This window comes from Netta rufina (assembly GCF_964035555.1).
Source record: "Netta rufina genome assembly, chromosome: 16".
NCBI classification, from domain to species: domain Eukaryota; kingdom Metazoa; phylum Chordata; class Aves; order Anseriformes; family Anatidae; genus Netta; species Netta rufina.
Genome location: NC_140140.1, coordinates 3,545,365 through 3,571,533, shown reverse-complemented (window position 1 = coordinate 3,571,533; position 26,169 = coordinate 3,545,365). Strand labels below are relative to the sequence as shown.

At 50.6% G+C, this 26,169-nt stretch overlaps 1 protein-coding gene across 1 annotated transcript; it reads left to right on the top strand.

Moving 5' to 3' along the window:
* Positions 1 to 906: 906 nt before the first annotated feature.
* CHMP4B (charged multivesicular body protein 4B) lies at positions 907 to 19,801 on the top strand. The gene is made up of 5 exons (XM_084296572.1): positions 907 to 1,218; positions 14,372 to 14,549; positions 15,341 to 15,455; positions 15,858 to 15,984; positions 18,986 to 19,801. The coding sequence occupies exons 1-5, from the start codon at positions 1,023 to 1,025 to the stop codon at positions 19,057 to 19,059; spliced, it is 690 nt and encodes a 229-aa protein (XP_084152698.1). The 5' UTR covers positions 907 to 1,022; the 3' UTR covers positions 19,060 to 19,801.
* The last annotated feature ends 6,368 nt before the right edge of the window (positions 19,802 to 26,169 follow it).

Here is a 26,169-nt window from a genome sequence, read left to right as displayed (position 1 = left end):
CCTTGCTTTAAGAAGGACATTGAGGTGCTCAAACGAGTCTAGAGAAGGGCGACAAAGCTGGTGAGGGGTCTGGAGAACAAGTCCTACGAGGAGCGGCTGAGGGAGCTGGGCTTGTTCAGCCTGGAGAAAAGGAGGCTCAGGGGCAGCCTTATTGCTCTCTACAGGTACCTCAAAGGAGGCTGGAGTGAGGTGGAAGTTGGTCTATTTGCCTGGTGACAGGACAAGGGGGAACGGGTTAAAGTTGCGCCAGGGGAGCTTTGGGTTGGGTGTCAGGAAAAACTTCTTTATGGAGAGGGTTGTGAGGCACTGGGACGGGCTGCCCAGGGAAGTGGTGGAGTCGCCATCCCTGGGGGGCTGTAACAGGCGTTTCGGTGTAGTGCTTGGTGATACGGTTCAGTGGAGGGCAGGTCAGTGTTAGCTCAGAGGTTGGACTGGGTGATTTTGGGAGTCTCTCCCCCCCGTGGGTGGGCTCCTGCCCTGCCCAGCGCTTGCTGGGTCACGGGGCGCCCTTGGCGTTTGCTGAAGCGACGCCCCACGGCCAGAACCGCCAGTACCGATACGAGCAGTGCCGATACACGCCTGTATCGCTGTCTGTATCTCGATAATTATTAACACCGAGCCCAGCCCCCTGCGGGACCTCCCCGGGCCGGGCCCTGCCTCAGGCCGCTGCCGCCATGGCAACGCCCCGCTGACGTCACCCGGCCCTCTGGGGGCCGCTTCCCGGTTCCTCCCGGCAGCCCGCTCCTCCCCGGCGTGCCCCGCGCCCGGCCCCGCCCCTGCCGGGACTCCATTTCCCAGCGTGCCCTTCGCGCGGCCGCCGCTCGGCGGTGCGGCGCTGCGCCGCGGGGCACGCTGGGAGTTGTATGCGTCGGGAGGGGGGCGGGCGCTGAGGCGGGGCGGCGACCGGAGCGGCCCGGGCGGCGGCGGCGGCGGCGGCAGCAGCAGCAGGAGGAGGAGGAGGCCGAGGCTGAGGCTGAGGCGAGCGCCGAGCGCGGCCGGAGCCGTCCCGAGCCGCCGCAGCCATGTCGGGGTTCCTGGAGAAGATATTCGGGGTGGGGGCCGGCGGCAAGGGCGGCGGGAAGGGCCCGTCCCCGCAGGAGGCCATCCAGCGGCTCCGCGACACCGAGGAGATGCTGAGCAAGAAGCAGGAGTTCCTGGAGAAGAAGATCGAGCAGGAGCTGGCGGCCGCCCGCAAGCACGGCACCAAGAACAAGCGCGGTGAGGGGACGGGGGGGGGGCAGGCGGTGTTTGTGTGAGCCCTGCCGCCGGGCCCGGTTACCTGCGCCTCTTCTTTGCCTGCTGCGGCCTGGGGCAGGCCGGGGATGGCGTTAAACTGGCAGAGGGCAGGCTCAGGTCGGGTGGAAGGAGGAAATTCTTCATTCCCAGGGCGGCGAGGCCCTGCCCAGGCTGCCCCAGGAGCTGGGGGTGCCCCATCCCTGGGGGTGCCCAAGGCCAGGCTGGGAGGGGCTGGGGGCAGCTTGGGCTGGGGGCAGGGGGTGGCTCTGGGTGGGCTCTGAGGTCCCTTCCCACCCAAACCCGTGGGTTCTGGGCTCTGAGGCCTCTCCCCACGCCTCTCTGTGGGCAGCGGAGGCATTGCCTTTCCTTGGAGGCGCAGGAGGAAGAAGAACCTGCCCGAGCTGCAGGATTCTGGGTCAGGCTAATTGAGGTCTCCAAGCAGAACAGGATCCCGAGGAGTAATTAAGGAGCTGTGAAAACGAGAAGGGCTGAGGATGGTTTTCTGGTGGAAAGCCAACCCCCCCCCTCTCCCCCACCAAGGAAACTTTTATTTTTTTCTCCTCTCCGGAGCCAAGAGGCCAGTGTTAATGCTGGGCTGCTGGGAGAGCCCGTGGGTTTCTGCTGGCTTGCTGGGAAGTGAGTTCTCCTCGGGACACGCCGTTTGTTTCTGCAGAGTTCGGGGTGTCACTCATCAGCTGAGCTGGGACAAATTCTGTGTGCGTGTTTCTTTTTGTCACGTGGCTGTGTGGATTTGTCTCTGTCTGACTTCAGGCTGTTTTATAATCCGGAAATTGTGACTGGTGCAAAGTCACTCAAATTTGTAACTTAGGGGAAAAATAAAAACAAATTGGTTTTATTTAGGAAAGTCTGCTTTTAATGGGAATGTTTTTATGTAATGGAGACGTTTTAAGCAACTCCAAAAAAAAGCTAACTTATTAGTGATGGTTTTTAAGGATTGGCTCTTTATTGGATCTGAACTTTTAAAAGACCCACCTCTAAAAATCCTTCCAGCTTTTTTACCTCTTCGAGACTCCTGGATTTCCCTCTGGGGGTGTTTATCTGTCCCCGCTCTCTGCCAAGATGCACGGCCGGGAGGTCTCGCTGTTGTTAGCAGGGGCTGCTGTGGAAAGCAGGCAGGGGAATCTGCACATCTGCAGCAGTGGGCAGGGAGCTTCACGGGGGGATGGAGGTGCCCTGGGGAACGCGGAGCGATGTTCCTGAGGGAAGGATGCACGTCCTGCCCCCTCGGCGTCACGGCAGGAGCCGCGCTGTGCAGCTGGCACACCGAGCCCTTGTTTGGCTGCCAAGCACACACGGTTTCTGAAGGCTCGCTCAGCAGCTCCTTCGGCACCCCTGGAGCCAGAGGGAAGCACAGAAACTTCTTACAACGCCTGCCCCAGGCACACGCAGGGCTTTTATGAAGTTACGGACGTGTTTTGTGTGTGTGTGTTTTTCATCATCTGCATGGAGGGTGTCTGGGCTGTGCAACCAGGCAGCTTCTCGTCAAATTCTGAAGTTACAGCGAGTAACCAGCTGGTATAAATGTCCTCAGCGTGTCCCTAGGCCGCGTCGCTTCTTGGTACGGGAGGCTTTCAACTTGTGCTAGGAAGTTTTTTTTTTTTTTTTTTAATGGTCTTTCCTGGCTGCGCGCTGTGGCAGTTTTACGACCACTGTGCCTTCGGAAGGGGGACTTGAGTGTTGGGATGTTAACAGGCAGCAGTTTTTTTTCTTATTTGTTTTGCTCTACCAATTCCTTCTTACTGCTCCACAGCACCCAAGTAGCTCCTGGGGAGGGGGCAGGCAACAATCTGCAAGGTCGGGCGGCTGCGAAGGCGTCGGTGCTGTTTTCGGTGTGTGGTGGGGAGAGCAGCAGCTCCAGCCTTCCTGCGGTTACCATTTGTTGTCCTCGGGGTGGAAAACTGCCAAGGAGAAGGTTGTCATCCTTAGAACAGGATGAAAAGGTGCAAGTGAGTGTTCTGCCTGCTGGAAGGACCTGGGTTGTGCCTGTTTTGTGTTGCTGTCTCTGTAAGTGCCCTGCCTTTTCTGATGGAAACCTGGAGGTGAAGTTGTCTCAGTGGGAAGTTGACAGCAGGGGGAGAGCCCTGGTGCCCTGCCGGGTGCTGCTGTTAGGAGCAGCCCACCAGGGATTGGATCCAGAGTAAATCAGTGCAGTCCCGTGCCAGCCTGCCGCTGGGTTTTACCTTTTGTCAGCGAACACGAGGTCCCCAGTCCTGGAAAGAAGGAGAAGCTGACACCACGCTGATGTGCAGTAGATACATTCAGGTGTTAGGAGGAGGCTGACGCTTCATGGATTTTCTACCAACTCTGATTCCTGCCAGCTAGTCAGCTCCTCCTGCTCTGTAAATAAACACAGTGCTGTTTTTTTTCGGCGCAGATGACCAAGTACAAAATGGATGCAAAACCACAGCTAAATACCAGCTGTGTAATTCAGGCTTTTCCTGGGCAGAGAGCACTCCTGTTGTCCGCCTCACGCCAAAAAAAGAAAGCCAAACAAGAAAGCTGGGCGGGAGCTGAAGCTGAAAGTCGAGGCTTTATGCCCCCCGTCACCTTTCAGCAGCCCCTGGAGCTGCTGCAGGCAGGCGGGCAGGTCGGCTGTCATCTCCAGGTGCTGAACTGGAGAGCACAGCTTCAGTGCGAGAGCGGGGATAGCGCTGCTGGCTGAGCCCTGCCGCTCTCCTGAAGCGCCTGGTGTGGGAGAATGGTGCTAATTGCTCTGCTTTTAAGGAGCTGTTCCAAAGCAAGGGGGAGCTTGCAGTGTGCCGTCCTGTCCTGTGCCTACAGAGCAGCCTTCTGGAGCCCGGTTGCTGCGGTGTAGAACTGGGGAGGGACGGGAGGATTCAAAACACCTGTGGAAAAAGCTGCACAAAGCTCCCCCCAAACCTGCGGCTCTGCCAGCTGCGATGTGGTGACGCCGTGCTGCAGTCCAGCCTTCCTCTCTTCCGTGTCAGAGGGGAAGCCTGGTGTGCTGGCAGCCACTGCCTTGCTTTTAGTGCTTTTTTATGGCTTTTTCTATCGCGGTGTGTCATGTGCTGGATTCCAGGACCTGGGTAAGCTCAGCTCTAGCTCGTACAGCCTGCTGAAGGGCTCCTGGGCTGGGTTCGGAGCTGCAGTAGCACAGCGGGCTGTATGCTGCTGGCTGGAAGGCTGCTGCCAGGATTTGGATGGATTTGTGCTCTCCCCAGTGAAATCCTTACCTGCTCTGGAAAAAAAACCTGGAGCTGTGAGCGCTGCCCTCCCTGTTGCTCTGGGGTGCTTTGTGCCCCTTGTGCGGTGTGAGCGGGGAGGACGTGGCCTGGCCTGCAGGCAGCGAGGCTCTGCATGTCTGCCGGGAGCGGGGTGTAAAGCCAAACATCCCCATTTACTCGTGACACCCAAAAACGCATCATTTTGCAAAACTAAAAGCTGGAGCAGCGCGGGCACTTCAGTGCTCTCTGGATTTACAGCTGGGTGTCCAGCGAAGCAGAACTTATGGCACAAAGTGCCTGGGACGGACAGGGCGCAGTTGGAGGATGCTAAAAATGCTCACATTGGACATGGGGAGAGCCCGGCTGTGCCCTCGGACACCTGATGGCCCCGGGGAGGTTCTGCTGGTGGCTGGGCTGGGCCCGGGTGAGGAGGCCAGGGCAACGCAGAGCTTCCTGATGGTACCGGGGTGCTGAAATAGGTGACTGCTGCTGGGAAGGGCACGGGCACAGCTGGATTTGCTTTGTAATTTTGGGGTTTCCCCAGCTTTTTCCCCTTCCCATCATCGGTGTTGGAATTGGAAAATTCATGAAAGAAGTTAAAATTTTCAGCTCTCAAAATAGCGAAACTTCCCCAGACGAGATGTTGAGGGAAGTACTAAATATTGTGACAGCCTCAGTGAAATTCTTCAGCTTGGCGACACTGCAGTGGGAGCTACACAGAGCTGGAAAAAGGGTGACAGATTCCCAGCCAGTAACTTCATTCCCCAGGAAGAACAAGTCTCCAAATGAGCCACTTAAAGGTAGGATCTCCTGAATTTTGCGTCTTGGTCTAAAAACTGTTGCTTAAACTTAGGGATTCTTAATTCCTGTCAAAGAAGAGCGTGTTGAGATGTTTAAGAGGAGCTGTTTCTGTTCTTGTACAGCTGAACCTCTCCAACGCGTTTCTGGCAAGGAGACTCAGAGGAAGACAGTTGTTTCATGGGATTCTCTTTAGCTGGGCGTCCTTCAGCAGTCACAAAATAAAGAAGAAAACCCACAAGGAGCATTTGCAGTGTGTAAGGATCCCAAAGAGCCCTTAACAAGCACGCTTTTTTCATCCAAAACCCTTCAACATTTGTTGAATTCTGAAAAATGTCTCTGAGTGCGTATAAATATCAAACTGATGTGAAGTAGGGTGCAGGTTTCTAACAGCGAGCAATGTTAGGGGGCACTTGGAAAGGGTGAGAGGGCGATTTACCCCAGCGGCCACAGGGAAAAAGACAGAAGTGTCCAGGACGGCTCGCCTCGATCATCTCAGTGAGGATTATTGACCAGAGGATTGCTGTCGTGGTGTTCAGGGAGCAAAGAAATCAGCTTCAAAGGGTTTCTGTGATCCTGGACCTTTAACCTCGCTTCCCGCAGAAGGCTGTGCCCAGGAGGAAGTTCCTCGTCTCGCCAGCTCCGGCCCCACGAGCCTCGTTCGGCGATTTTCAGCCCGAGTGCCCGAGTCACCGCCTCGGTGGTAAATCCCCTTGCGATCATGGGTTGTGACCTTCGGAAGCACGCTTTCTGTGCTCATAAAAACGGCTATTTCTGGCTCGCTGGTATAAGGAAGGGTGGCGAGGAGGTGTGATAGGCTTCCAGTACAGCTCCTCCCACCCCAGCTGTGGGGTGCGGAGCCACGGGGCCGGTCCCGGCGTGCTGCGGGTGCTGCTGGGGCAGGGCAGTTGGTTGGCACCGCTCTGCTGGGTACTGCACGGAGCAGAGCTTGTGGTGCTGGTGTGCAGGGGTGCTTTCTTCTTGCTCATCCCCCCCTTGTGTATTTCTACGTTTTTAAACCGTGAATCCGTGGTGTTTAGTTCAGTCCCTTGCACTGCTTTCTTCGAGAGGAGGTTGTAATCTTCTTGGTTTGAATTCAGAGAGAGCACGAGCCTTCTTTTACTCTGCCTGGGTTGAGATGCTTTCCTCGAGTAGTTTTAATCAGTTGCTTCTTAATCTTTGAGCTAGGAAACATTGCCGTCCTTTGAGGAGAGGGTTCGGGAACAAATAGATGCTTTGTAGACAGACACAGAAAGATAAATGGAGGAAAAAGACAGAGCCCCGGTCTCTTCCCGGGCAAAACCACCACCACCTCTCGAGGAGGGGCACAGGAGGCTGCTGCCAGCCCTGGTGGCTGCTTTCTGGGAGCTCTGCTAGAGGCATTGGGGCCTGGTAGTGGGGGAAATGTGTGGTGATGGCTTCAAGCATTCAGCATAAAGGGACTTGTAGGCCTGCGTGTATCCTCTGGACATCACAGATCTCGGTAAGTGATCTTCCCTGGGCAAGAAATGCGGCTGCTTTGCCCTGTGTGAGCCTTGGAGTTGATGTGAATTTATTTTTAACCATGCTTCAGTGCCTCTTTCTCCCATCCGCTTCCACACCGTGATGCTTAAAACCAAAACTCTCTTCTCTGACCTCCGACGTTTTGTGCCGAATGTAGGCAGGTGATTCATGGGCCACCAGTTAGGAACAGGCTTAGGTGCTGCTTCCTGGCCCTGCTCGCTTCCTCCGCAGTCCCTCGTCCGAGCTGGTGTGCTGTTAGTGTCCCTGGGAGGCTTCGTGTTCCTTCGCAGCTGGAGAGGTGGCACCAGCGTGCAGGACGGGCACGAGGCTCTGCTGGAGCAGCTGAAGGGCAGGAGGTATTTCCAGCACCGGTACCTGCGCCAAAAAAAAAGCCCAGGCAGAAGAGTGAAGGACAAGGGTGCTCTCTAGCTGCTGTAACAGGACCGGGGGCTTTGGAAACAGCCCAGAAGGTTTTAGAAGTGCTCTGAAAAAATCTGACCTCTGGTCCCTGAGCAGAGAAGTGAGAGTTGCCAGCTGCTGCATGGTGCGAGCCCCGGCTGCTCTCACCTTCCTCGGGACGTGCTGCGGGTTGCTTGTGGCAAGGTGCTGCCTGGGGCTTTTCTGCTGGGGCTGAGCCCCTACGAGCGTGCTTCAGCTCTTCTGGGCTAGCAGGCCTCGGAGCTAGGTCACTTATTCAAGGCTGAGCTCAGAGCTGCGAAGGAATTTTGGGAAGCGTGGTGGGATTTATCATTACTGGGTTTACATCGAGCCTTCTGTCTGCTTGTAGCATTGGAGGGTGTTTTCTGATTGCTTTAAGGTAGATCTTCGCGGGATTTTAGTGAGACTCCGTGAGCTGCTCGCTAATTCTCAGCAGAGTGGGAGATTAACAGGCACTGTCAGAGGGGAAGCCGCTGCAAGCCAGGCAGCAATTTGTGTTACGCTTTGTGGTGCCTCTTGCTTATCCCATTTCAAGGGCAGCGAGGATGTTGTTGATGATTATATTTTCTGCCTAGGCAAGCAGCAGGAAGATGGAACCACGTTTTCAGCAGCAGCAAAAATAATGAGGCTGCTTCTGCCGGGTGAATTAGAGACGGGCTGACGGTACAATGTGCCGTGCCGTGAGTCCATCACCTCTGGTGCCTGGGCTTTGTGAGAGGGGCCGGGAGACCCCTTTGGGAAGCCTCTCTGCTCTTCTCTCCCAGTATTTTGGCACGGCAGGCACAGTATACATGATTTTTTGAGGCTCCTATGGAACTTTTTTGTTGTGTCTGAATATGGCTGGCGATTTTTTCTGCTGCTATCTCTGATTCTGCCATTTCTTCTTGCCAGAGAGAACTGAAAAAATTGGATGTGAGATCACCCCCGCCCCAGCTGCAGCAATCAGAGCTATTAACCCATCTTCCTCTGCTTCTGTTTCAGGTGTCTGGTGTAACGCTACCAGATCGCTGTGCCATTCCTTCCAGTTACAGGCGGGAGGTGGGCAGGCAGGGAGCGTGCACCTTGTGAGCCATCAGTCAGGACAAATTCCCTGGGTTCACAACGCCCGGAGCTCTGTAGGAGCCTGGTTTGGAGCTCAGTGAAACTCCCCAGTGTTTTTTGCCACCGTTCTCAGTGCTCCTTGAAGCACCCGGTCCTCCTGCTCTCCTCAAGCTGAGACGTGTTGTTGCCAGCAGAGCCTGGAGCTCCAAGTATTTGGAAAAAGGAGTCCTGAGTTCTTGTTTCTGTATAAACCAGTCTGTATTTTGCTACTAGGGATATTTAAAAGCATTTTTTCAGTAGGATTGCTGTAGGTGTAAGTACCCCATCAACGCTGCTTGTCCTGCAAGTGTACAAGCAGGACTTACTTGCAGCAGGGCTGTTGATTTTTGATGGACTTACTGATGTTCTGAGCCAGTTTCTTCTCTCTGAATGCAGTATTACTTAGCAAAAAATGTGTTTTTATTATCCTGCTAACTTCTGATCGCTCTGACCCTTTTTCTTATTTCATTCCCAAACTATTGTAAATATTATGAGGGAGATCTTAGGCTTACAATGGCTCTGTTAATAATTGTTTACTTACAGGTTGAAATGTCTTAAAAATTACATAAAATTCTTCCAGATAGCATTTTTTTTGAGAACAAAGTGAAATTATTTGGGTGAACTGTTTTGCTGTTTCAGACTTGTAAGCCCGGACAGAGGAGGATAGTCTGGCAAAACGACTCTGCCCTTTTCACTCGTGAATGTTCATTTATCGCACAGAGGAGTGGCTGAAAACCATAACATGAGTTCCTGCTTATCAGCTGTGCTGGAGTGCTGACTGCTGTTGTGCCTTCTTTTTGCTCGCTGTGGTCGAACAGTAAGCATAAAGCTGCTGCTGGCCTGTTGGGGGGGGCTACGACAGAAATTCAAGTAGGTAGGAAACTTAAAAGTAATAAAAAAAAAGCGCAAAAAATAACTAATATTTTGCAGTTCAGCAACTGAAGACTAAAAAGGAAAGAAGGAACACGTTTTTATATGTCAAAAAGTTTGACTTCCTAAGGAGGCTGTGAAATTTTCTTCAAATTTGCTTGTGCACGTGTTTTTCCGTGCAGGAAATTGAAAGCAGTTTTCACCCAGAGCTCTGCCCGTTTACATCTTTATCAGTGCAAATTGGGTCCAATGTCCTGGTAATAAAGGCGAGGAATATGTCAAACTGCCATATGGAAAAGATCCCTTTGAGCTTGCTCACCAGCTCTTCATGGGTAACAGGAGTCACCCAGCTGGCTGTAAATGTATTACCTTCCAATTTAATTATAATAATATACATTTCTGGTTTTTCTCCAGTGGGTACTTGCCTATGGAAAGTGATGATAAATTTACTAAAATTCAAATAAGTTTTGTTACCCCGCTGTTAGGTTTTGGAGGGTATGTAAAGTGTCTGGATACCCTCCTGCACCTTGGGGTTAGGAGGCAGAGCACCCACTGTCCCCCTTCAGGCTGGGGGTTGTGAAGTTTGCCTAAAATCCTGCGTTAGTGCTAGCGGGCTCTTGCTGTTGTCTTGTGAAAACTAACTTTGTGTGTATCCATCAAATGTTTTTGCTATCATGGGGTTTGCTTTGATTTATTAAGCGAAGATAAGCATTGATCTTAGGATTTTTATTTTTAAATAGTGAATTCTAAGCCTACCACCATGCTGCTTGCATCGAATCCAACGCTGTTCAGCAGGTTGAGTTGGTCATCTGTCACTTTGTTCTGATGGGTCAGCAATCGCTGTCCTTTTGCGATTCCCGCGAGAGACTTGAGCTAAAAAGAAAGGAGAGGGGGAAAAAAAGGCAAGCCAAAAGATCCCCTCCTAAAGCAGCCAGTGCTTTGAAGTGGTGCTGCTGTTTTTATATAGAAATAGGCTAATTCAAGAGCAAGTTAACCCCAATCCGAAGCCTTCCTGCTTTTTGGGAGGAGAAATACCTGGCGTTATCTAACAACTTCTGCGGAACGTGATGAGGGAAGGCTGTCAGGCTGATGCTACAGCCCGCTCGCTGCTTTCTGAGCAGACACCGTGTTTCCCTTTCCCGTGCCCGCTTTCCTTCACTGCGTGTCCTGTGCCGAGGAGCTGGTGAGGGCTCAGTGCAGGGCCCGGCAGCATGGGGCTGCTTTCTGCATCCCAGCCACACCGCGTGATCCAGCGCAGACCCACTGCTGAATAACTCATTGCCGATGGGTTGGGATCACAGCCTGTCTGTGCTTCGTCCTGCACAAACGCAGATTCTCTCGTAAGAAACACATCGCCCACGGTTTGGTGAAAGTCCCGATGAGCAAAGCATTAATCCTGTTTGCTTGGAGTGTCTGAATCTCAGGCGCTTCACAGAAGCTGCTCTGGGATGCTGGTTTGATGATTTTGCAGTCTCATACAGCTTTTTATTCCAGGAAATGATCTACGTTTTCCGCGTGTGACGAGCTCCTTCTAGAGAAACCTGCTGCCAGGGTGCTAGCAACAGGTTCTGGGTCGCAAGCGAGGCACGTCTGGCTGGGTCAGGGAATAAATGGTTTGGGTTTAATAGCTGGTTGCAGGTCCTGCTGAGGCAGTTCCGCAGCAATTACAGCTGGGTATTGAATTGCGTTGCCTGCCGATTTAATTGCTGTCTTGGAAATAGTAAAGGCATAATGAGAGGTGCAGGTCCTGAGGTCTCCTCTTTCATGGCTGCCTCTTCGTGAGGAGCAGAGCTGGGCTGTGTTACATCTCGACTGCAAAGGCGCGTCCGTGCCTTGCATCTGTGTGAGACGCCGTCGTGCTGCAGGGCGTTCTGAAGCCAACTGGCTCGTCTTCGGATGGATTTCAGGTTCTGAAAATGGATGTTGTGGAGAAAGATTCAATGCAGTTCCTTTCAGAGGAAGTATTTATAGCTTTGACTTCATTGAAAATGTAATAAAAATGTGTAGTTCTGGTAGCACAAGGTTTCCGTAGGTATTTGTGCAGGTGGTGAGGGCTGTTCTGCGGGATAAAAGCAGCAGAGCTGCTCATCAGTCCTCCGAAATTGACACTTAAATAGGAGAGCGGAGATAAAGTAGTTACAGATCTAACCAGAATCATCCCCTGAGCTGTACGCTTCCATCCGATACCACTGCTCTGTGAAGTTAACAGCAACGTGGACAATTTATAGCCTCAGAGACACCTGAAAATTAAGAAATCAGTCCTAGGAGGGAGGTGGAAAACCAACTTATCGTAACAATCGTAACAAGCTTGGAAAAAAAACAACAAAAAACACGCTTTTAAGTATTTCACTTGAAAGTAGATGCATTTGTACTGATACTGCTTGTTGTTAGATGGCAGAAATGATCAGGTAGTGGCCTGCAGGGTCTGCCTGTGGTCCTGGCTGAGCTGTGGACAGGGACGTGGGGAGCACGGGGTCAGCACTGTTTGCAGAAAGAAGACCCCAGAGGCACGTGTCCTTTTGCTGCTGGGCTGTGTGTGGGACTCAAATTGCCCGGAGTTGGAGGGTGAAAGTGATGTGGGTGACCGAACTGAACTTGGTGGTTTTTTTTTTCAGCTTAATAAAATCTTCTACTTATAAACCCAATATGTGGGGGTAGTTAAGCAAGGGAACGTGGATGAAAATAAATCGCAGAAAGTTGTGACCCTCTCATCTGAGGCACTAAATACCTTGTTCTGTGGTGCCATTAGCTGCAAGAAATTGCAGTCTGTTGTGTGAGGTTTTCATTGTTGCAGAAACTCCTTCATCACTGGGTGCTCGTTGGGCTGTGCTCAGTGTCGGCCCCCAGCTGCCCGGACACGAAGCTGTGCGTGTGGCCCTGCCGCTCCTGCTAGGGCTGCGTGTTGCTGTATTGCTCCTCAGCCCTGCAGCTGGCTGCAGCACGGAGGGATTTCTGCAGCTTCGTCTTCTGGTAGGTCTGGGTGAGCATCCAGGACAGGGGAAGGTGGGTCCTGAGGGGTCCTCGATGCAGAGGGGGGGGCACAGAAACCTCGTGGCCCCGGCTGGGCTTGGTGCTGGGGGTGAGCAGTGGGGGCACGCCGAGCCTGGTGGCGGTGGGGCTGCAGCCCAGACCCATGGGCTCAGCCCTGCAGGTTGGAGGAGTACGTAGCTTGTTTCTGCAAAAGCAGGAGCCTTGATCTCTCTTAATTTCTCCCCTGCTAACGTGGGAAAGGAAGGACAGACGGAAGGAAGGCAGCGAAGGCCAGGCAGTGCAGTTCTGGTTCGCTGAGCTGGCGTGCTGGGGACGGAGGGAGGGGTAGGATTGCACAACCCCTGATACACCCCGACCACGTGCTCTGTCACCATGATGCTCGTGGTGTTTGGTGTCTCAGGGCTTGCTTAGTGCGTAAGCAGGAAGTGTAGATAAACCGTGGCTGTTCTCAGGGAAAGCTACAGGGGAGGAACTGTACGTAAATCACAGTGCTTGGGTTTGTGTAATGGTTATAAACCCCCTGGTTTTGCCTATAATTCTCCTTAATGCACAAAGGCTTCACTGAAAAAATGTTTTTTTGCTATCTGACGCTTTCCCGGCATCTGTCAGTGTATAAGCACAGCCTATTAACAGTTTTATCTTCCTAAGATAACTTTGTATATCCTTAATTAAGCAATTAGTGCAGCATGAACCAGACTGAAAGTGCCAGTAACGCGCTGCTCTGTGCTTTGTGCCTGGCACAAAGCTGGGACGTTCCAGGTGAGTCTGTGTCGTGTCCCAACAAATGCCTTCGCAGAGACCCCTTCCTGCCCTGCTTCTGCCACGTGGAAACTGCAGCTGCTGCCACCAACACTCGTTGGGGGGGGATTTGCTGATTGTTGGGGTGGCAGCCACTGGAATGGCCTGTGCTGGAACAACCGAGGTGACGTTCGTTTGTCCTTGTGATCACGTCTGCGAAGGCAGCCTCTGGTGCTCTCCAAGTGTGCTTGGCAGCTGAAGCTGCAGCTGCCCAAAGGACTTCTTTATTCCTCCAGGATGCTGGGGTAATTTGAAAAGGATCAAAACGAGTGTATTCGTAGCCAGTTGCAGAGCTGGGGGTCTATGTAGAGCTGCTGGGTGCTAGGGTGTTATCTTGAAGGGCTGTCAAGCTTCTCAAGATGGCATCTGACAATACAAGAGGTGTCTGCTGGCTTAATCTGCTCCGAGGAAACAAGCTATTCTGCTTCTGTTGCAGGAATTTACTCAGCGTGTCACAAAGTTATCGTGGCTCTAGTAGAGGAGATAAGGGAAGCTGCCAGGATTTCTTCCTCTTTAGTCCCCCAGCTCTCCAAAATATCTGCTAGGGAATTGTAACAGGGACAGGCAAAGGTTTGAAATAGTGTTGTAAGTTCAGAAACGGAGAGGAAGGCTGTCATGACAGCGGTGTGTGTCCAAGCTGCGTTTTTAAAGTGGGTGGACGTGTATTGTACAACCAAGTCCGTGACACCGCGAGCAAGAAATCTGCTCTCAGGGGAGCAGCAGTGCCTCGGAGGGAAGTTGTCGTCTCTCGTTGTGTTGTACTTGGTCCATCAGCAACAGTGCTCGGTAGGTTTTGCCTCCACACAACCCCTACCAGACTTTTAACCAAGTCCAGGTGAGGCCACGTGTAAATCTGACTTCTTGTCACCGTGTCCTCGGATCGAGCGGGCACCAGGCTGCTGCTGCCTGCCAGGGTGCCTGCCCTGCCTGGGAGGAGCTGAGTGCTGCAGGAGGAGCTGGACCAGTCCATGCACAGTTTTATTTGGGACTACTCTACCTACAAACACGCTGCTTCTCCCTGCAGCTGCACAGGAGTTCAGCTGGCCGGCAGGGGCAGCAGCAGCATAACCTCGTGCGATGGTTGCTGCGCCTGCAGCTGTGCCGTGCTCTGCTGAGCGAGCAGAGGTGTTCCCAAGCAGAGCAGCTCGCAGGGTGAAGCCTGCTGTTTGCTCTAACGTGGCTTCTGCCTTGTGGTCTGTTACGGCTGGCGGGGCCATGCTGAGCCCTCGAGTCACTGCTTGGCTCGTGTCCTTCTGGAGGCAGGGGATGGATGGGCAGCTCACGTTTGGCCACGTTTGAGCAATGTTTTTGAAGGAGGTAAATATAAAACAAACAATAGAAGATGTTAGACATTGCTCTGTACCTCATACCACTTTTTTTACAGAACGTGAGGGGCTGTCTGGGGCACAAATCTCACAAATCCTACTTTTTTTTTCCCTTCTGTTGATTAGCTGCTCTTCAGGCCCTGAAGCGTAAGAAAAGGTATGAGAAGCAGCTTGCGCAGATTGATGGCACGTTATCCACAATTGAATTTCAGAGGGAAGCCCTTGAAAATGCCAACACGAACACAGAAGTGCTTAAGAATATGGGGCTTGCTGCTAAAGCTATGAAAGCTGCTCACGACAACATGTAAGTTACTCCCCTCTTTTTCTGCCTGTAGCAATCTTTAGTTTGGTGTTTGCTTGAGCTGCTAAATACCAAGTTTTTCATAACGAACAGTACAGTGAGTGTAGCAAAATCTTTTTTAAAAGGTTATAACTTAAATAAAACTAAAATATTAGGTATATTTGTGTATCGACCAACACTTTCTCAGTTTGGTACCACGTCATATGACGCAAAGCTGGTAATGGCAAATGTACTTTGTGCACCAGAAGGCTAGCATCAGTGTAGTTTAAAGCAAATGGGGGGGGTGTACACTGCAGATCCACCTCACAACAGCAAGAATTTTAAGTCTCAAGGGGGGAGAGTTAAACTTCTTTCTTTGCAGTTTGCGTTTGTAGCAGTTTCTTTGGAGTTTGTGTATGTAGCAGTAATTAAAGGTAAACTACGTTATGGGAATGTTGTACTTGTTCCAAAAGCAGATATTTTAGATGTAATATAATAATGCTGGATTAGGGAACAGAGCAAATTATTATTAATGTCAAAATACAAACCAAAACCTCTTCATACAAGGTCTCTGTATATAATTGCTGTGAGCTAAGCTTCTTGGGAAAAGTAGAAAAAAAATGAATAACTTTGTTTTGAGATCAGGGTGTGAGGTGTAGGAAGATAGAACTTAGACTTGCATGCAAAATATTTTTTGAGAAAGAACCTTGTGAAATGTCACCATGGTGTGGCATTATTATAGAAAACAGGAAATACGGTCGTAAGTGCTGATTGGGAAAGTGCCTGATTTGCTTATTCTTTCCTTTTTTTTACAGGGATATTGATAAAGTAGATGAGTTAATGCAAGACATTGCAGAACAGCAAGAGCTGGCAGATGAGATTTCAACAGCCATCTCAAAGCCAGTAGGATTTGGGGAAGATTTTGATGAGGTATGCTTTGAATTTTCCTCTGTTTAAATGAAATCGTTTAATATCTGCATGCTGCGTGTATCTAGTTATAGTACTGGGACATAAAATCTCTCCTGGAACATATGACTTGCTGTTTCTGCCAGTACATACAGCAGTTGTGTACCTGATTTTATGCTGAGAATGATCTGGATGACTCGATCTGATAACATTTAGGCTTGCACTATCTTCTTTTTTCACTGCTTTCCCCACCATCTTCAGTCTAGAAGAGAACAATACAGGAATTCACACAAAGATTCAGAGTCCTCAGATTGCTCTGATCCTGTGCAATTAAGCTATTTTCTGTGATAACATGACCAGCTAAATCTGCTTGATAATAAATATGATCTAAAAATTTCTTTTTTTTTCTCTCCTTTATAAAACTAGGATGAACTTATGGCAGAACTAGAGGAACTAGAACAAGAAGAACTAGACAAAAACTTGCTGGAAATAAGTGGTCCCGAGACAGTACCACTACCAAACGTGCCCTCAATAGCAATACCATCAAAGCCAGGTATTTACGGACCGGAAACATCCTGGGTTTTTGTAACGCACGCTCACTTAAATTCTAGCTCCTCTGATTTAAGAATCTGAGCTACAGGCAGCACAGACACATTGCTTGAAACAGCTTCATGAGTTCAAAATCACATCTGGTAACATTCCTTCAAGGAGCTAACCTGCCTTTCACAATAACTATGGGAATTAATAACTATCACAGGAACAGTTGTTATCTATTCTAGCACTTCCAGTTTATCTACAGCCTGGATGATGCTCAGGGTAGAGTCAAGTTGTGGAAGAAGGAAGCCAGTGGGAACCTTCTACCAGTCACTGCTGATCCAGCAGGGAAGTAATATTGACAAACAGACCGTGGATATAAAAGGAAAGGAATTGAAAGCAAATTAGCTCTTAGAATTAGTCCCAGGCTGGTTCAGATATCCACACTGAACCATGCTTCCTTGCTGCTATTTATTTTTTTAAACGTTATTCTAATTTTTCTGGCTTTTAGGAGGAACTCACTTGTATATCCTCAGTCTCCTATTTGGAGTCCATGGTTGCCTCCTCTGTCTGACATTTGCACATATTCAAGCCAGACTGTACTGGACTTGTGGTCGTGACAGTTTTAGAACATGTACATCTAGCAAAAATGAGTGTGGTGATGTAATGTGAAGAATGGTCAAGAAGTGTTAGTATTTACACAGTTCAAAGCTGCTGTTAAATCTGCCCTAATCATTTTTCTGTAAACTAGAAGTGATACCTCGTGACTTACAGTTGAGTGGGAAAACCTTTGACATGCATTAATGGGATGTGAAGCTTTACTACCCAGTTTGCTAAATCTGCCATAAGGCATTACAAGTAGAGCTGCAGAGACTACAGCTTATTTTGTGTGCTTACTTAGGAGGGGAAAAAAGGTCCAAAAAGACGGAGGACAAAAAAAAATATTCCCAACTAGTTGTCAGTGTACCTGTAATTATCTTGCTGCTTTCCAGGCTAATTAAAGACTTGGGAAGCAGCAGACAATGCCAAACAACAAGGTCTGCTTCAGATGGCACGCTATCAAGTTTGCTCCTTGCGTGCTTTGTCTGTTTTGTTTCAGTGTAATCGATTTTGTACTTTTTTCCTGGTTCTGTTTTGCTAGGTAAAATTGTTGGTAAGTGTTGATGAGAAAGGAGTGAATTCCATCAAACTATCTGGAGCCTGAGACAATCCAAATTCAGATCCAACAGCAGCAGGAAACGTTTACATAAATGTGGGCATTACCTTTTTATTTCATAGCTGTTTTGATGAGGTTTGTTTTCTTAGTGTTGGTTGGATATGGACATTAAAACATACCGACTAAATAGACCTTCTGCATTATATTAGCTAGTAATGACTGCTGACTAGTCAGGGGCATTATAATTGTACATGTTGCAGCAGCTATACAGCATAATGTGACACTTACGTAGGCATACCACTTAAAATAATAAATCATAAAAATTAGGAATGTTTTTCTTGGAAAAATCTGAGTGTGCAACAGTGTCTTACAGGATTGGTTAAGCTGATTTTTCGTGGAAATTCGAATCTCACTACTCTGAATGACATACTAGTCCCCTCTTACTTAAAGCTGCCTTCGAGTCCAGCATTTTGGAAAACCTGGGATTCTGGGGGTGGTGCTGGGTGGACTTTTTCCTGTTGTTGTTTGCTTCATTTTGTGTGCTTTTGTTTTCATTCATCGTTTTTCACTTAAAATTGACTTAATACAGACTGGGGTCAAAAGTATTTTTGGTCACCATGGCCCAGACTTCCAAAGGGACTGCTTTTCCTACCAGCTCAGGGGCATGCTTAGTGTGTCTTCTGCAGCAGAGGTGACTCTTTCCTTCTTTTCAGTGGATGGAAAACAACTGTGAGCTTTCCTGCTTTTCCAGTTTTCAGGAGCTGTCTGGATTTTGACTTAATCAGTCTGAATTTGAGTTTTGTTGTTGTCTGCCAACTAAATGGGTGTCTGAAACAATCCAGGCAGAAGCTGTTTTTGTTTAGCAGAGACCGGAAGATCTTAATTTAGAAAAACAAATTCCAAATCTTTACAAGGAATAGGTTTTGAGTTTGACTTAAAGCTGACTCAGTTCCCTCTTGCATCATCTTAATGAAACCTTTATGTAAGCCATTCTAAGTATTAATTATTTGACACTTTTTTTTTTTCCCTGTTGAAGCAGAGTGATTTTGAAGCTGAAACACCTTTTTTGGAAAAAAAGAAAAACCCTTTTTTGGGTGTTTTCCAAAGTTATTGCAGCTCTTTCTTGGTTAAAATGTTTTGCTAAGTGGATTGTTTTCATTGCAGAAACCAGATTTATCATGTTACATTGTAAGAAACGGCATGGTTTGGTCCCTTGAAAGGACCAGACATGATAGCATCGTGCTTCCTAGTAGCTGCACCCAACCAAGTCCTGGTGCTCATGGCACGAGGAGGGGAGTAGCACAGAGCCAGTGCTAGGTAGCTTCAGCCCAAGAGTTGGACTCTTCTGACACAAGAGTTGGAAGTCTCTCAATTCCAGTCTTAGCTAGACCAAAACACAGTACCTCTGTGTTCTGTTGGGCTTTGAGGATTTACGGATGGAGTAAGGGAATTTATTTTTGTTTGGGAGACTGTGATACTGGAGATAGGAGATAAGTTTCTGTAAGAAACTAAATCCTTCTGGGAGGGGCTCAGAAACTGAGGGCTCAGGGTCTGCTCCTTTGTGGCGTGGTGATTATGGAAAACAATAGGTGCCACTGGTGTACGCATCCTGACCTTCATGTATGTTTGCATTCTTCCTATGTTTTTTTCATATTAAAGGGGCAACATCAGAAAATTTAGCCCACAGTAGCTTTTCAGAAGGTACCTTCAATTGAAAAGGTCTTGTGTACTTTTTTTCCCCTCACCTGGCATTTGGTGCTTCGTTTATTGGTTAGGTCTTCTCTCCCCCAACAAATGGGAACGCTGTAGGGTTCTGTCAAGATTTCCTTTCTTAACTTACTGGTTTTCTTTTAATATTTTGCAGCCAAGAAGAGAGAGGAAGAAGAGGATGAAGACATGAAACAGCTGGTAGCTTGGGCAGGGGCAGGCGAGCAGTAACCACAGCAGTAAATGGCTGGAAAAAGACTTTGATTACCTATTCTGGGTGCAAATATGTTGTGTTGAGGAGAAAGCATAAGCAAAATGTCTTTACCTTTAATTTTAACCTGAAGCAGTGGGAACTGCATTGCTGTTTTCTGCATAGTGAGGTCTGCACAGAGGAAAGAAGGAGGAGCAGGAGGAATTGCCTGCGGTTTGTACGGTTGAATTTCTGTAAAAAGGTATTCGCAAAATCAAACATTCGGCTTTTGGACTGTGCTAATGCCACTGCTGGATCTTCATCTTCAAAAGTTTGGGCCATATTAAATTGACATAAGCTGAAAAACACTCTGTAATTTTAAGTCAGTTTAAGTGTGTTTAGAAGTCTTGTAAGGCATTTTAAAACGGAAAAGTCGTAAGCCACCATCGGCTTCTTATTGTGTTTAGGTGCAGGAATGCTTTAGGTTTTTAGTTCTTTGCAAGTTATGTTTATATCCCTTTACTGATGTGTGGCTAGCCTTGTGTTCGTCACCGCAGCAGCGTAGTCACTATTCCCATTTTAATTGGTGATAATGATTTGCAGTTGACAAATGCATCTTGGAAGTTGGGAAGATTTAAATTTCAGTTGTACATTTTTCTACATAGCACTATGATGTTTATTGCTTTTTCTGTGATAATAACCCATTCAGATACATGCACACAATTATTTTAATTAAGAAACTACTATGGATTGCACTGTATTAAATATCTTGATTAATTTTCATCTGTGACTACTGCCATCAGTTCCTTATGATGTTGAAGTTACCCGAGTCCATTACGTAAGTGCCATTTGGCCTCTTCCTACACGAGTGACATCTACTCTTTAAAGTTAGTTGAACGTTGGTTGTGTAACTGTAGCTTAGTTGTATAAAACTAGAGTTTTAGCTGAGCAAAATTGCCAGAGGACTCAGAGCTCTTACTCTAATAATCTTCTGGGGCACGGTGTCAAAGTCCACACTAAGGAGAAATGAAAGCTGGGTTAATACTGGAATCAACAGGTTTAAGGACGGCTGAGAGCCTTGGCTTTGTATTTTTTTGTCATAGAAATAACTCCCATTGTACAGTGTGCAAACAAAATGCGTTTTAAAGCTCTGGTATTGTATAGGAGTTATGACTGACAATCTCAAGTGCAGTGAAGTGTCTTAGCAGAAATGTTCAGGTTTAGCTGGGAGAGGAAAAAGCAGTCCCATAGCACTTAATGCTTTTAAGGTTGCTGATGCAGAAGCTCAGAACCTGTGAGTGACAGAGGCACCACCTGGCAACCCAGCTGTTTCCTGGGTCATGTTTTCTTTCCTGTTCATTTAGCCAATTGCTTCAACTCAAGGAAGAGCCTGGTTTGCACAGCAAGAAAATGCAATAAAAAGCATCAAGATTCCTGTTTACATTTAGCCAAATGGCTGGGACAATCTTGTTTCTTTTAACTTTTTTTTCTGAGAAATGATAGGGTGGTTTCTTAATCCTACATTTTATTAGCATGTATGAGGATTGATCACTCTCTTTCTGCTTTGATATCACTGGATTCCTTGATATTGTGCATAATATCAGGGAATAGCAAAAATTCTTAGAGTAAAACTTTTCTGCCTTGCTTAGGCTCATTCTGTGGGCAAAACGTAGCTGTAAAGAACACCGAGATGCAGCACAGGAGGCAGCAGCTCTCGGTGGTGAGCAGGCTTTCTGCAGCTTTGCACCCAGTGCCCAGAGTTTCTCCCTTCCCAGGAGAGGCAGTCTGTCTCCTGACAGCAAACTACGCTCAATTAACTTGCCCTCCTTGGGCACCTCAGTTTGCAGCTGCATCGGTATTTTCCTCTTTTCCACGCTGTTAATTGTTAAAGGAGGCAAGCAGAAAACTGGGATCTGGATATTTTCAGATTTTGGTTAACCCTGTTTTTTTTTTTTTTTTTTTTTTTTTTCCAACAGAGAAGTCCTTCAAGCTTTGTTGCCTGTGTCTTGGATACTGTTGTATTTAAAGTAGGGCACAAATGTAGTCCAGGCTGGTGGACCTCCTCACAGCTTTGCCCTTATGGTGCTCTCGACCTTCTGCAGCGGGGTGGCTGTTAGCTCTGCTATGCAGGTAGAGAAACTGGGGCTTTGCAGTCATACTTTGACCCTGGGGATGTGCAGTGCTTCCACCAGGCGTGGCAGGAAAGTGTTTTGCATTTATGCTGTGTGTTTGGGTTAGGGGAGTTGGGGAAAAAATCGCTGCATCGTGGCTGCTTCAAGGCTCAGGAGTTGAGCACACCAAGTATCTGCTGCCTCCCTTCAGAGCAGGGTGAGCAGCACAAAGAGCCCTTGCAGAAGCTGCACCAGGGAGTGGCTGCGAGGGCTCTGCTTCCAGCAGCTGCCTGTAAACCTCAGCACTTGTCCTGCCCCAGGACCGGAGAGCGCTCGTGTCGGCACAGCAGATGGCACTGTTCCCTCCCAGGAGCAACGAGAATCCATTGCTCAGCCCAACGCTGCTTTTTGGGAATAAAATTAGGCTTCAGTCTCATTGGCTCTTTGCCTTTCTAGATGTATAGAGGGCTTTTCTTTGTGCCTTTCCTGGCCTCGTCTCCAGCAGCCACTCTTTCTGGGAATACCGTAAGGTGCAGCCGTTTAGCTGTGATAACTTCCAGTGCAATGTTAAACAGGAGGAGGGAAGGAGGGCTCCATCAGGCACTGCTGGGGCAAAGGACTTGCCAGTTGCTTAATGGATGGGTTATAAGCTGTTAATTCACGCTAGTAAGGAGCTCTTGGGAAGCCCTTCATGGAGCTTTCCTGCTGAGGGCAATGAAGAGCCCCAGGAGGAGCGGTGGCCCCGCTGCACAGCTCCAGGCCCAGCAGGAGCCCCCCCGTGTGTCCTGGGGGGGAAGCGGGGGGGCAACATGCTCACTGCAAAACACAATTTACTGCTTGGTGCTTGGAGCACTGAGGACTTGGGAGGGGAAGGTGCTGCTTCTCCAGAAAAAGCATTCAGCCCCCTGTCTGCCCGGCCAGCTGGCAGCCACTGAGGGAGAAGAGGCTGGGGTTGAGCAGGTAGGGAAAAGGGGGGGCAGCAGGGAGCAGGGTGTGTTTGCTGCCCGCCAGGATGTTTTTCTGGGCTTTTTCCCAACCCTGGGTGCCTCCTGCTGGTGTCTGCCCACAGCAGTGAAGCAGGGGGCGTCTGGGCCCTCGGGGGCTTTTCCAGGTTGGAGAACCACAAGGAAGGCAGGTGCTGAGGGGCTGTCCCAGCCGGGCCCGCATCGCTCCCCTGCCTGAAGGTCACCCCCAGCGCGGGCAGAGCCCCTTGGCCCTGACTCCCTGGGGTGCTGGGGACAGGGGCAGTGCCATGGCCACGTCCCTCCATCCCCAGAGCTGCCATCACCGCCTGCGACTCCCCCTGCTCCCCTCGCAGGCGTGTATTTAAGTCTCAGCCCTCACATTAAAAGCCATCAGCCTGTTTGAAGGCTCCGAAGGCAGCATGTTCATGAAATTAGCCCGTCTGTGGGATTGGGTTTGTTCTCAGTGAAGAGGTGTAATTCTGCTAATCGATGTAATAGGTTAAACCCTTTTATTATGGCTCTGCTCAGAGGAGCTGGAGTTTGACATTTGTATGCTGTGCTCACGGCTCCCTTTCTCCCCTGCTAGTTATTTTTATCATTATTTTGGTTCTTATGACAGAATTGCACTCTGTTCATCTGGAAAGCTCTCCTTGCTCTAAATCCTGCTTGCGTTCAGCTTACTCTCAGCCCTGTGGCATATAAAGGAGCTCTCCTGATTTAATTTTCAAACACAAAGGGCCATTAACTCAGAGCGATGCCTCCCCGTGGCTCCCAGCAGCCTCCCCGCCCCTCCCTTTGGGCTTTTTGGCTCTGTCCCAGCCCGGAGCTGGCAGTGAGCAGGGCTTTGAGGCCACGTTTTGGGACCTCACCGGAGGTTTCCACTTGTCTCACCTGTGTGCTGGGAGCCCCCTGAGGTCTTTCCATGCCTTGTCCCAGAGCTGTGGCCACGAGCAGCCCTCATCAGCTGTCCCGTGGGTCTGATTTTAGGGTGGTGCTGTGCAGAGCCAGCAGTTGGGCTCCGTGCTCCATGGGCTCCCTTCCACCTCGGGGCGTTTTGTTCCAATTTAGAAACGCGCTCCAGAAGTTTACAGACTTGTGATTTAAAAAGGGTATGGGAAGCAAGAGAGACGCCTAGATGGAGAGATAAATACACCTCTCTCAGGAGTCCAGGTGCCACCAACAGGTACAAAGCACCACGAAACTTCTCAGGCAGGTTGATGCTCTCGAAAAGGAGCAGCCTGCACGCACCCAGGGGTGCACACACATCCCGCACCCTGCTCAGCCTCCTGCAGTGCCCACAGAAACAGCTCAGCAGCACGGTTACGCAGGAGGAGCAGCTCTGGCTGCCTCCCAGTGCAATATCGGGCTTGAACGCTTGGAGGCAAAGCTGCATCTCGGGCCAGGCAGCTGTGCAGCAGCTCCACCTGCACCTCCCTGCACAGCGCTGGGAGCTGAGGGCACCCTGGGGCTGCGGGGACGGGTCCAGGAGCACCTCCCGGCCTCTCCCCCTCTCCTGAGCTGTGTGAAATTCCTCTGAGTTAGGGAGTGGGGTTTTAAGCACAGCGAGTGCAAGGAGGGTCTTGCTGGCTGCCAACTCTTCACAAACAAACAAACAAAACAAACCACCATTTTTTCTTCCTTTGCTTTTCGTTTTCATCTCCCTCCAAGGCTGACATCAGGCCTGGGAAACCACTGGGGCTGCATGAGGGGAGCTTGGGCATCGTGGCTCCCACGTCCTGGTGGGTGGTGGGGACAGCACCGCTGCCCGGGGGTGGCTTGGGGACACTGGAGGCACCTGGCAGAGCAGCCAGTGAGCGTGGAGGTGTCACCTGCGTCCCATGGAGGTGTCACCTGCCTCTCCAGGAGCGTTTTCCTGGGGCACTCTGGGTGTTGTGGAGCCCAGTTTTGCACCTCCTCAGATGCAGCCCTGTGGGGAAGTGGTGGCGGTGGGGCCCTGTGTCCCCTGGCGTGTTCTGGGGGGACGCAGCGTGGCCACGGGGGGCTCCTGGGGACGGCCAGCAGCGGGCAGTGCCGTGATGGGTTTCCATCTCCTCCCAGCACAGTAGGTGCAAAACCAGCGCTGGGCACCGTGACCGTGGCAATATGCAAGGATCAGCAGCCCCAGTGAGGCTCTCATCCAGCCCTTGGGCGCTCCCAAGAAGTGTCCCACCAGAGGATTGTCTCTCTACACTTACTGCCTGCATCCCCCCGCCCCGATAAAGCTGCTCCCCTCGCTGCAAGCACAGCCCTGCACCCAGACCCAGGGCACCCCGGCCATGCTCCTGCCCTGCACTTCCCAGGACCGTGTTTGTTTTGCTTCCAGAGGTGACATTTGCCTCGTTCTTCCGAAAAGATCTGAACGAGGAGGCCTGGGTCACCGTAAATGAAATACGCATTTTCTTCCTCATTAAGTACACACCACCTCCAGCACCAGTTATGGATTAAGAGGCTTTCTGGCCCTGGATTTTGCCGGGGTCCTGCCCTGAGCCCTCTTTCTTGCTGTTCTGGAGAGCCTCAGTGGGTGGTTGATGGCGGGGGTGGGATCAGGCTTGTCAGCACGATTGATGTGGCCGATGCCAGCGAATTGTTTCTGCCTCATCGCTGGGGAAACCAGCACAGGAGCCCCCTCTTGGGGACCGCAGCCACCACCCGTGGGCTGCCCGTGGCTCCGTGCTGGCCCCCGGCTGGCCGTGCTCCTCCTGTGCCCACGGCGCTGGCTTGTCCAGGAAGCTTGGTCCTTCCTCCCCTTCCCCTCTGCGGGAAGATTACAAAGTGGAAATTTGCCATATGGCTTCTTACGGACACGTTACTGCTGCTTGCGGGGCCGTGGCCGTGGTGTGGGCCATTTCTTGGAGCGCTGTGCCCAACCCTAATGAGCCTGGGTGACACCGTGCAGGACACGGGAGCTCAGCGGGTGTCCCGTGTCACCCTGGTGGGATTTTTTCACCCTTTGTCTGCTGCCTGCAGGCACAGAGCAGGTGCTAAAGCCCTGCGATGGGACACTGGGACACGTGTCCTGCAGCCCCAGGAGGTGTCTGAGGGGGGGACAGGGTGGCAGAGCCATCTGTCACTGCCTTTTAACGAACGCTGGGTTTGGTACGATAATTAAATGACTTCCGCATTAATTTTTTCGCTAATTGTTTACAAAAATGTTTGGGATAATTGTCACAATTTTGCATAGAAACGGTGCGTGGCACCCAGCTGGTGGCTGGGAACCCGGTGTGGCGATGGCCTCGAGTTCTCTGAGGTCCCCCGGGGTTCTCCTGGCACGGGGAGCGGAGGGGTCCCAGGTCGGCAGGGACAGCCTGCGGGGGTGTGGGGCTGGCTCCTGCCCCCCTCGTGGGCAGGGTGAGGGGTTGGGGATGGACGGATGGACAGACGGACGGACGGATGGATGGATGGACAGATGCTGATGCCAGGATCCAGCCAGGTTGCAGTTCAGCTTGGGGAAGGCTTGTGGGGCTCAGCAGCCCCTTGGGCTCACGTTGCTGGGCCAGGACTCAGCAGAGGGGCAGACCCTGCACTTTTGGGTGGGTCCCATGGCAGCACCACCCAGGCGGGGAGGGGAAGGGGGACCCAAAGGTGCCCCCAAGCTCGTGGGTGTGTGCAGCACGTCTGCTGCGGGACGTCGTGGGGAGTCTGCCGCCCCTGGACAGCCCAGTGGAAGGATGCACCACCTTTGTTTTATTTTTTTGTGGATATCTGAATGGAAATTTCATCCGTGTCATGCCACAGCCACCCAGCCCTGATGGAGCGCCACGGTGAGCCCTATCCCACGAGCACAGACAACGAGCACCGCTGAGGTCATGGTTTCAGGCTGTGCAGAACAACCGTGGCAGAGCTTTAAGCAAGTTTTCCACCACCCAAGCTCAATTTTAGGATGGCAATGTTTAAATTCAGGCCTGGGACTCTCACGTGCTGCTTCTGTGGCTCCTCTGCCTTCTTCCCGTTGGGCTGGGAGGGCAGAGCGGGCAGGGTTGCGCCCCAGCAGCCCCGGCTGCTGCTTTTCCCTTCATTAGCATGAAACCAGCGTGCGGATTAGCTCGCCCTGCTGAGCCTATTATAGGTTGCCAGT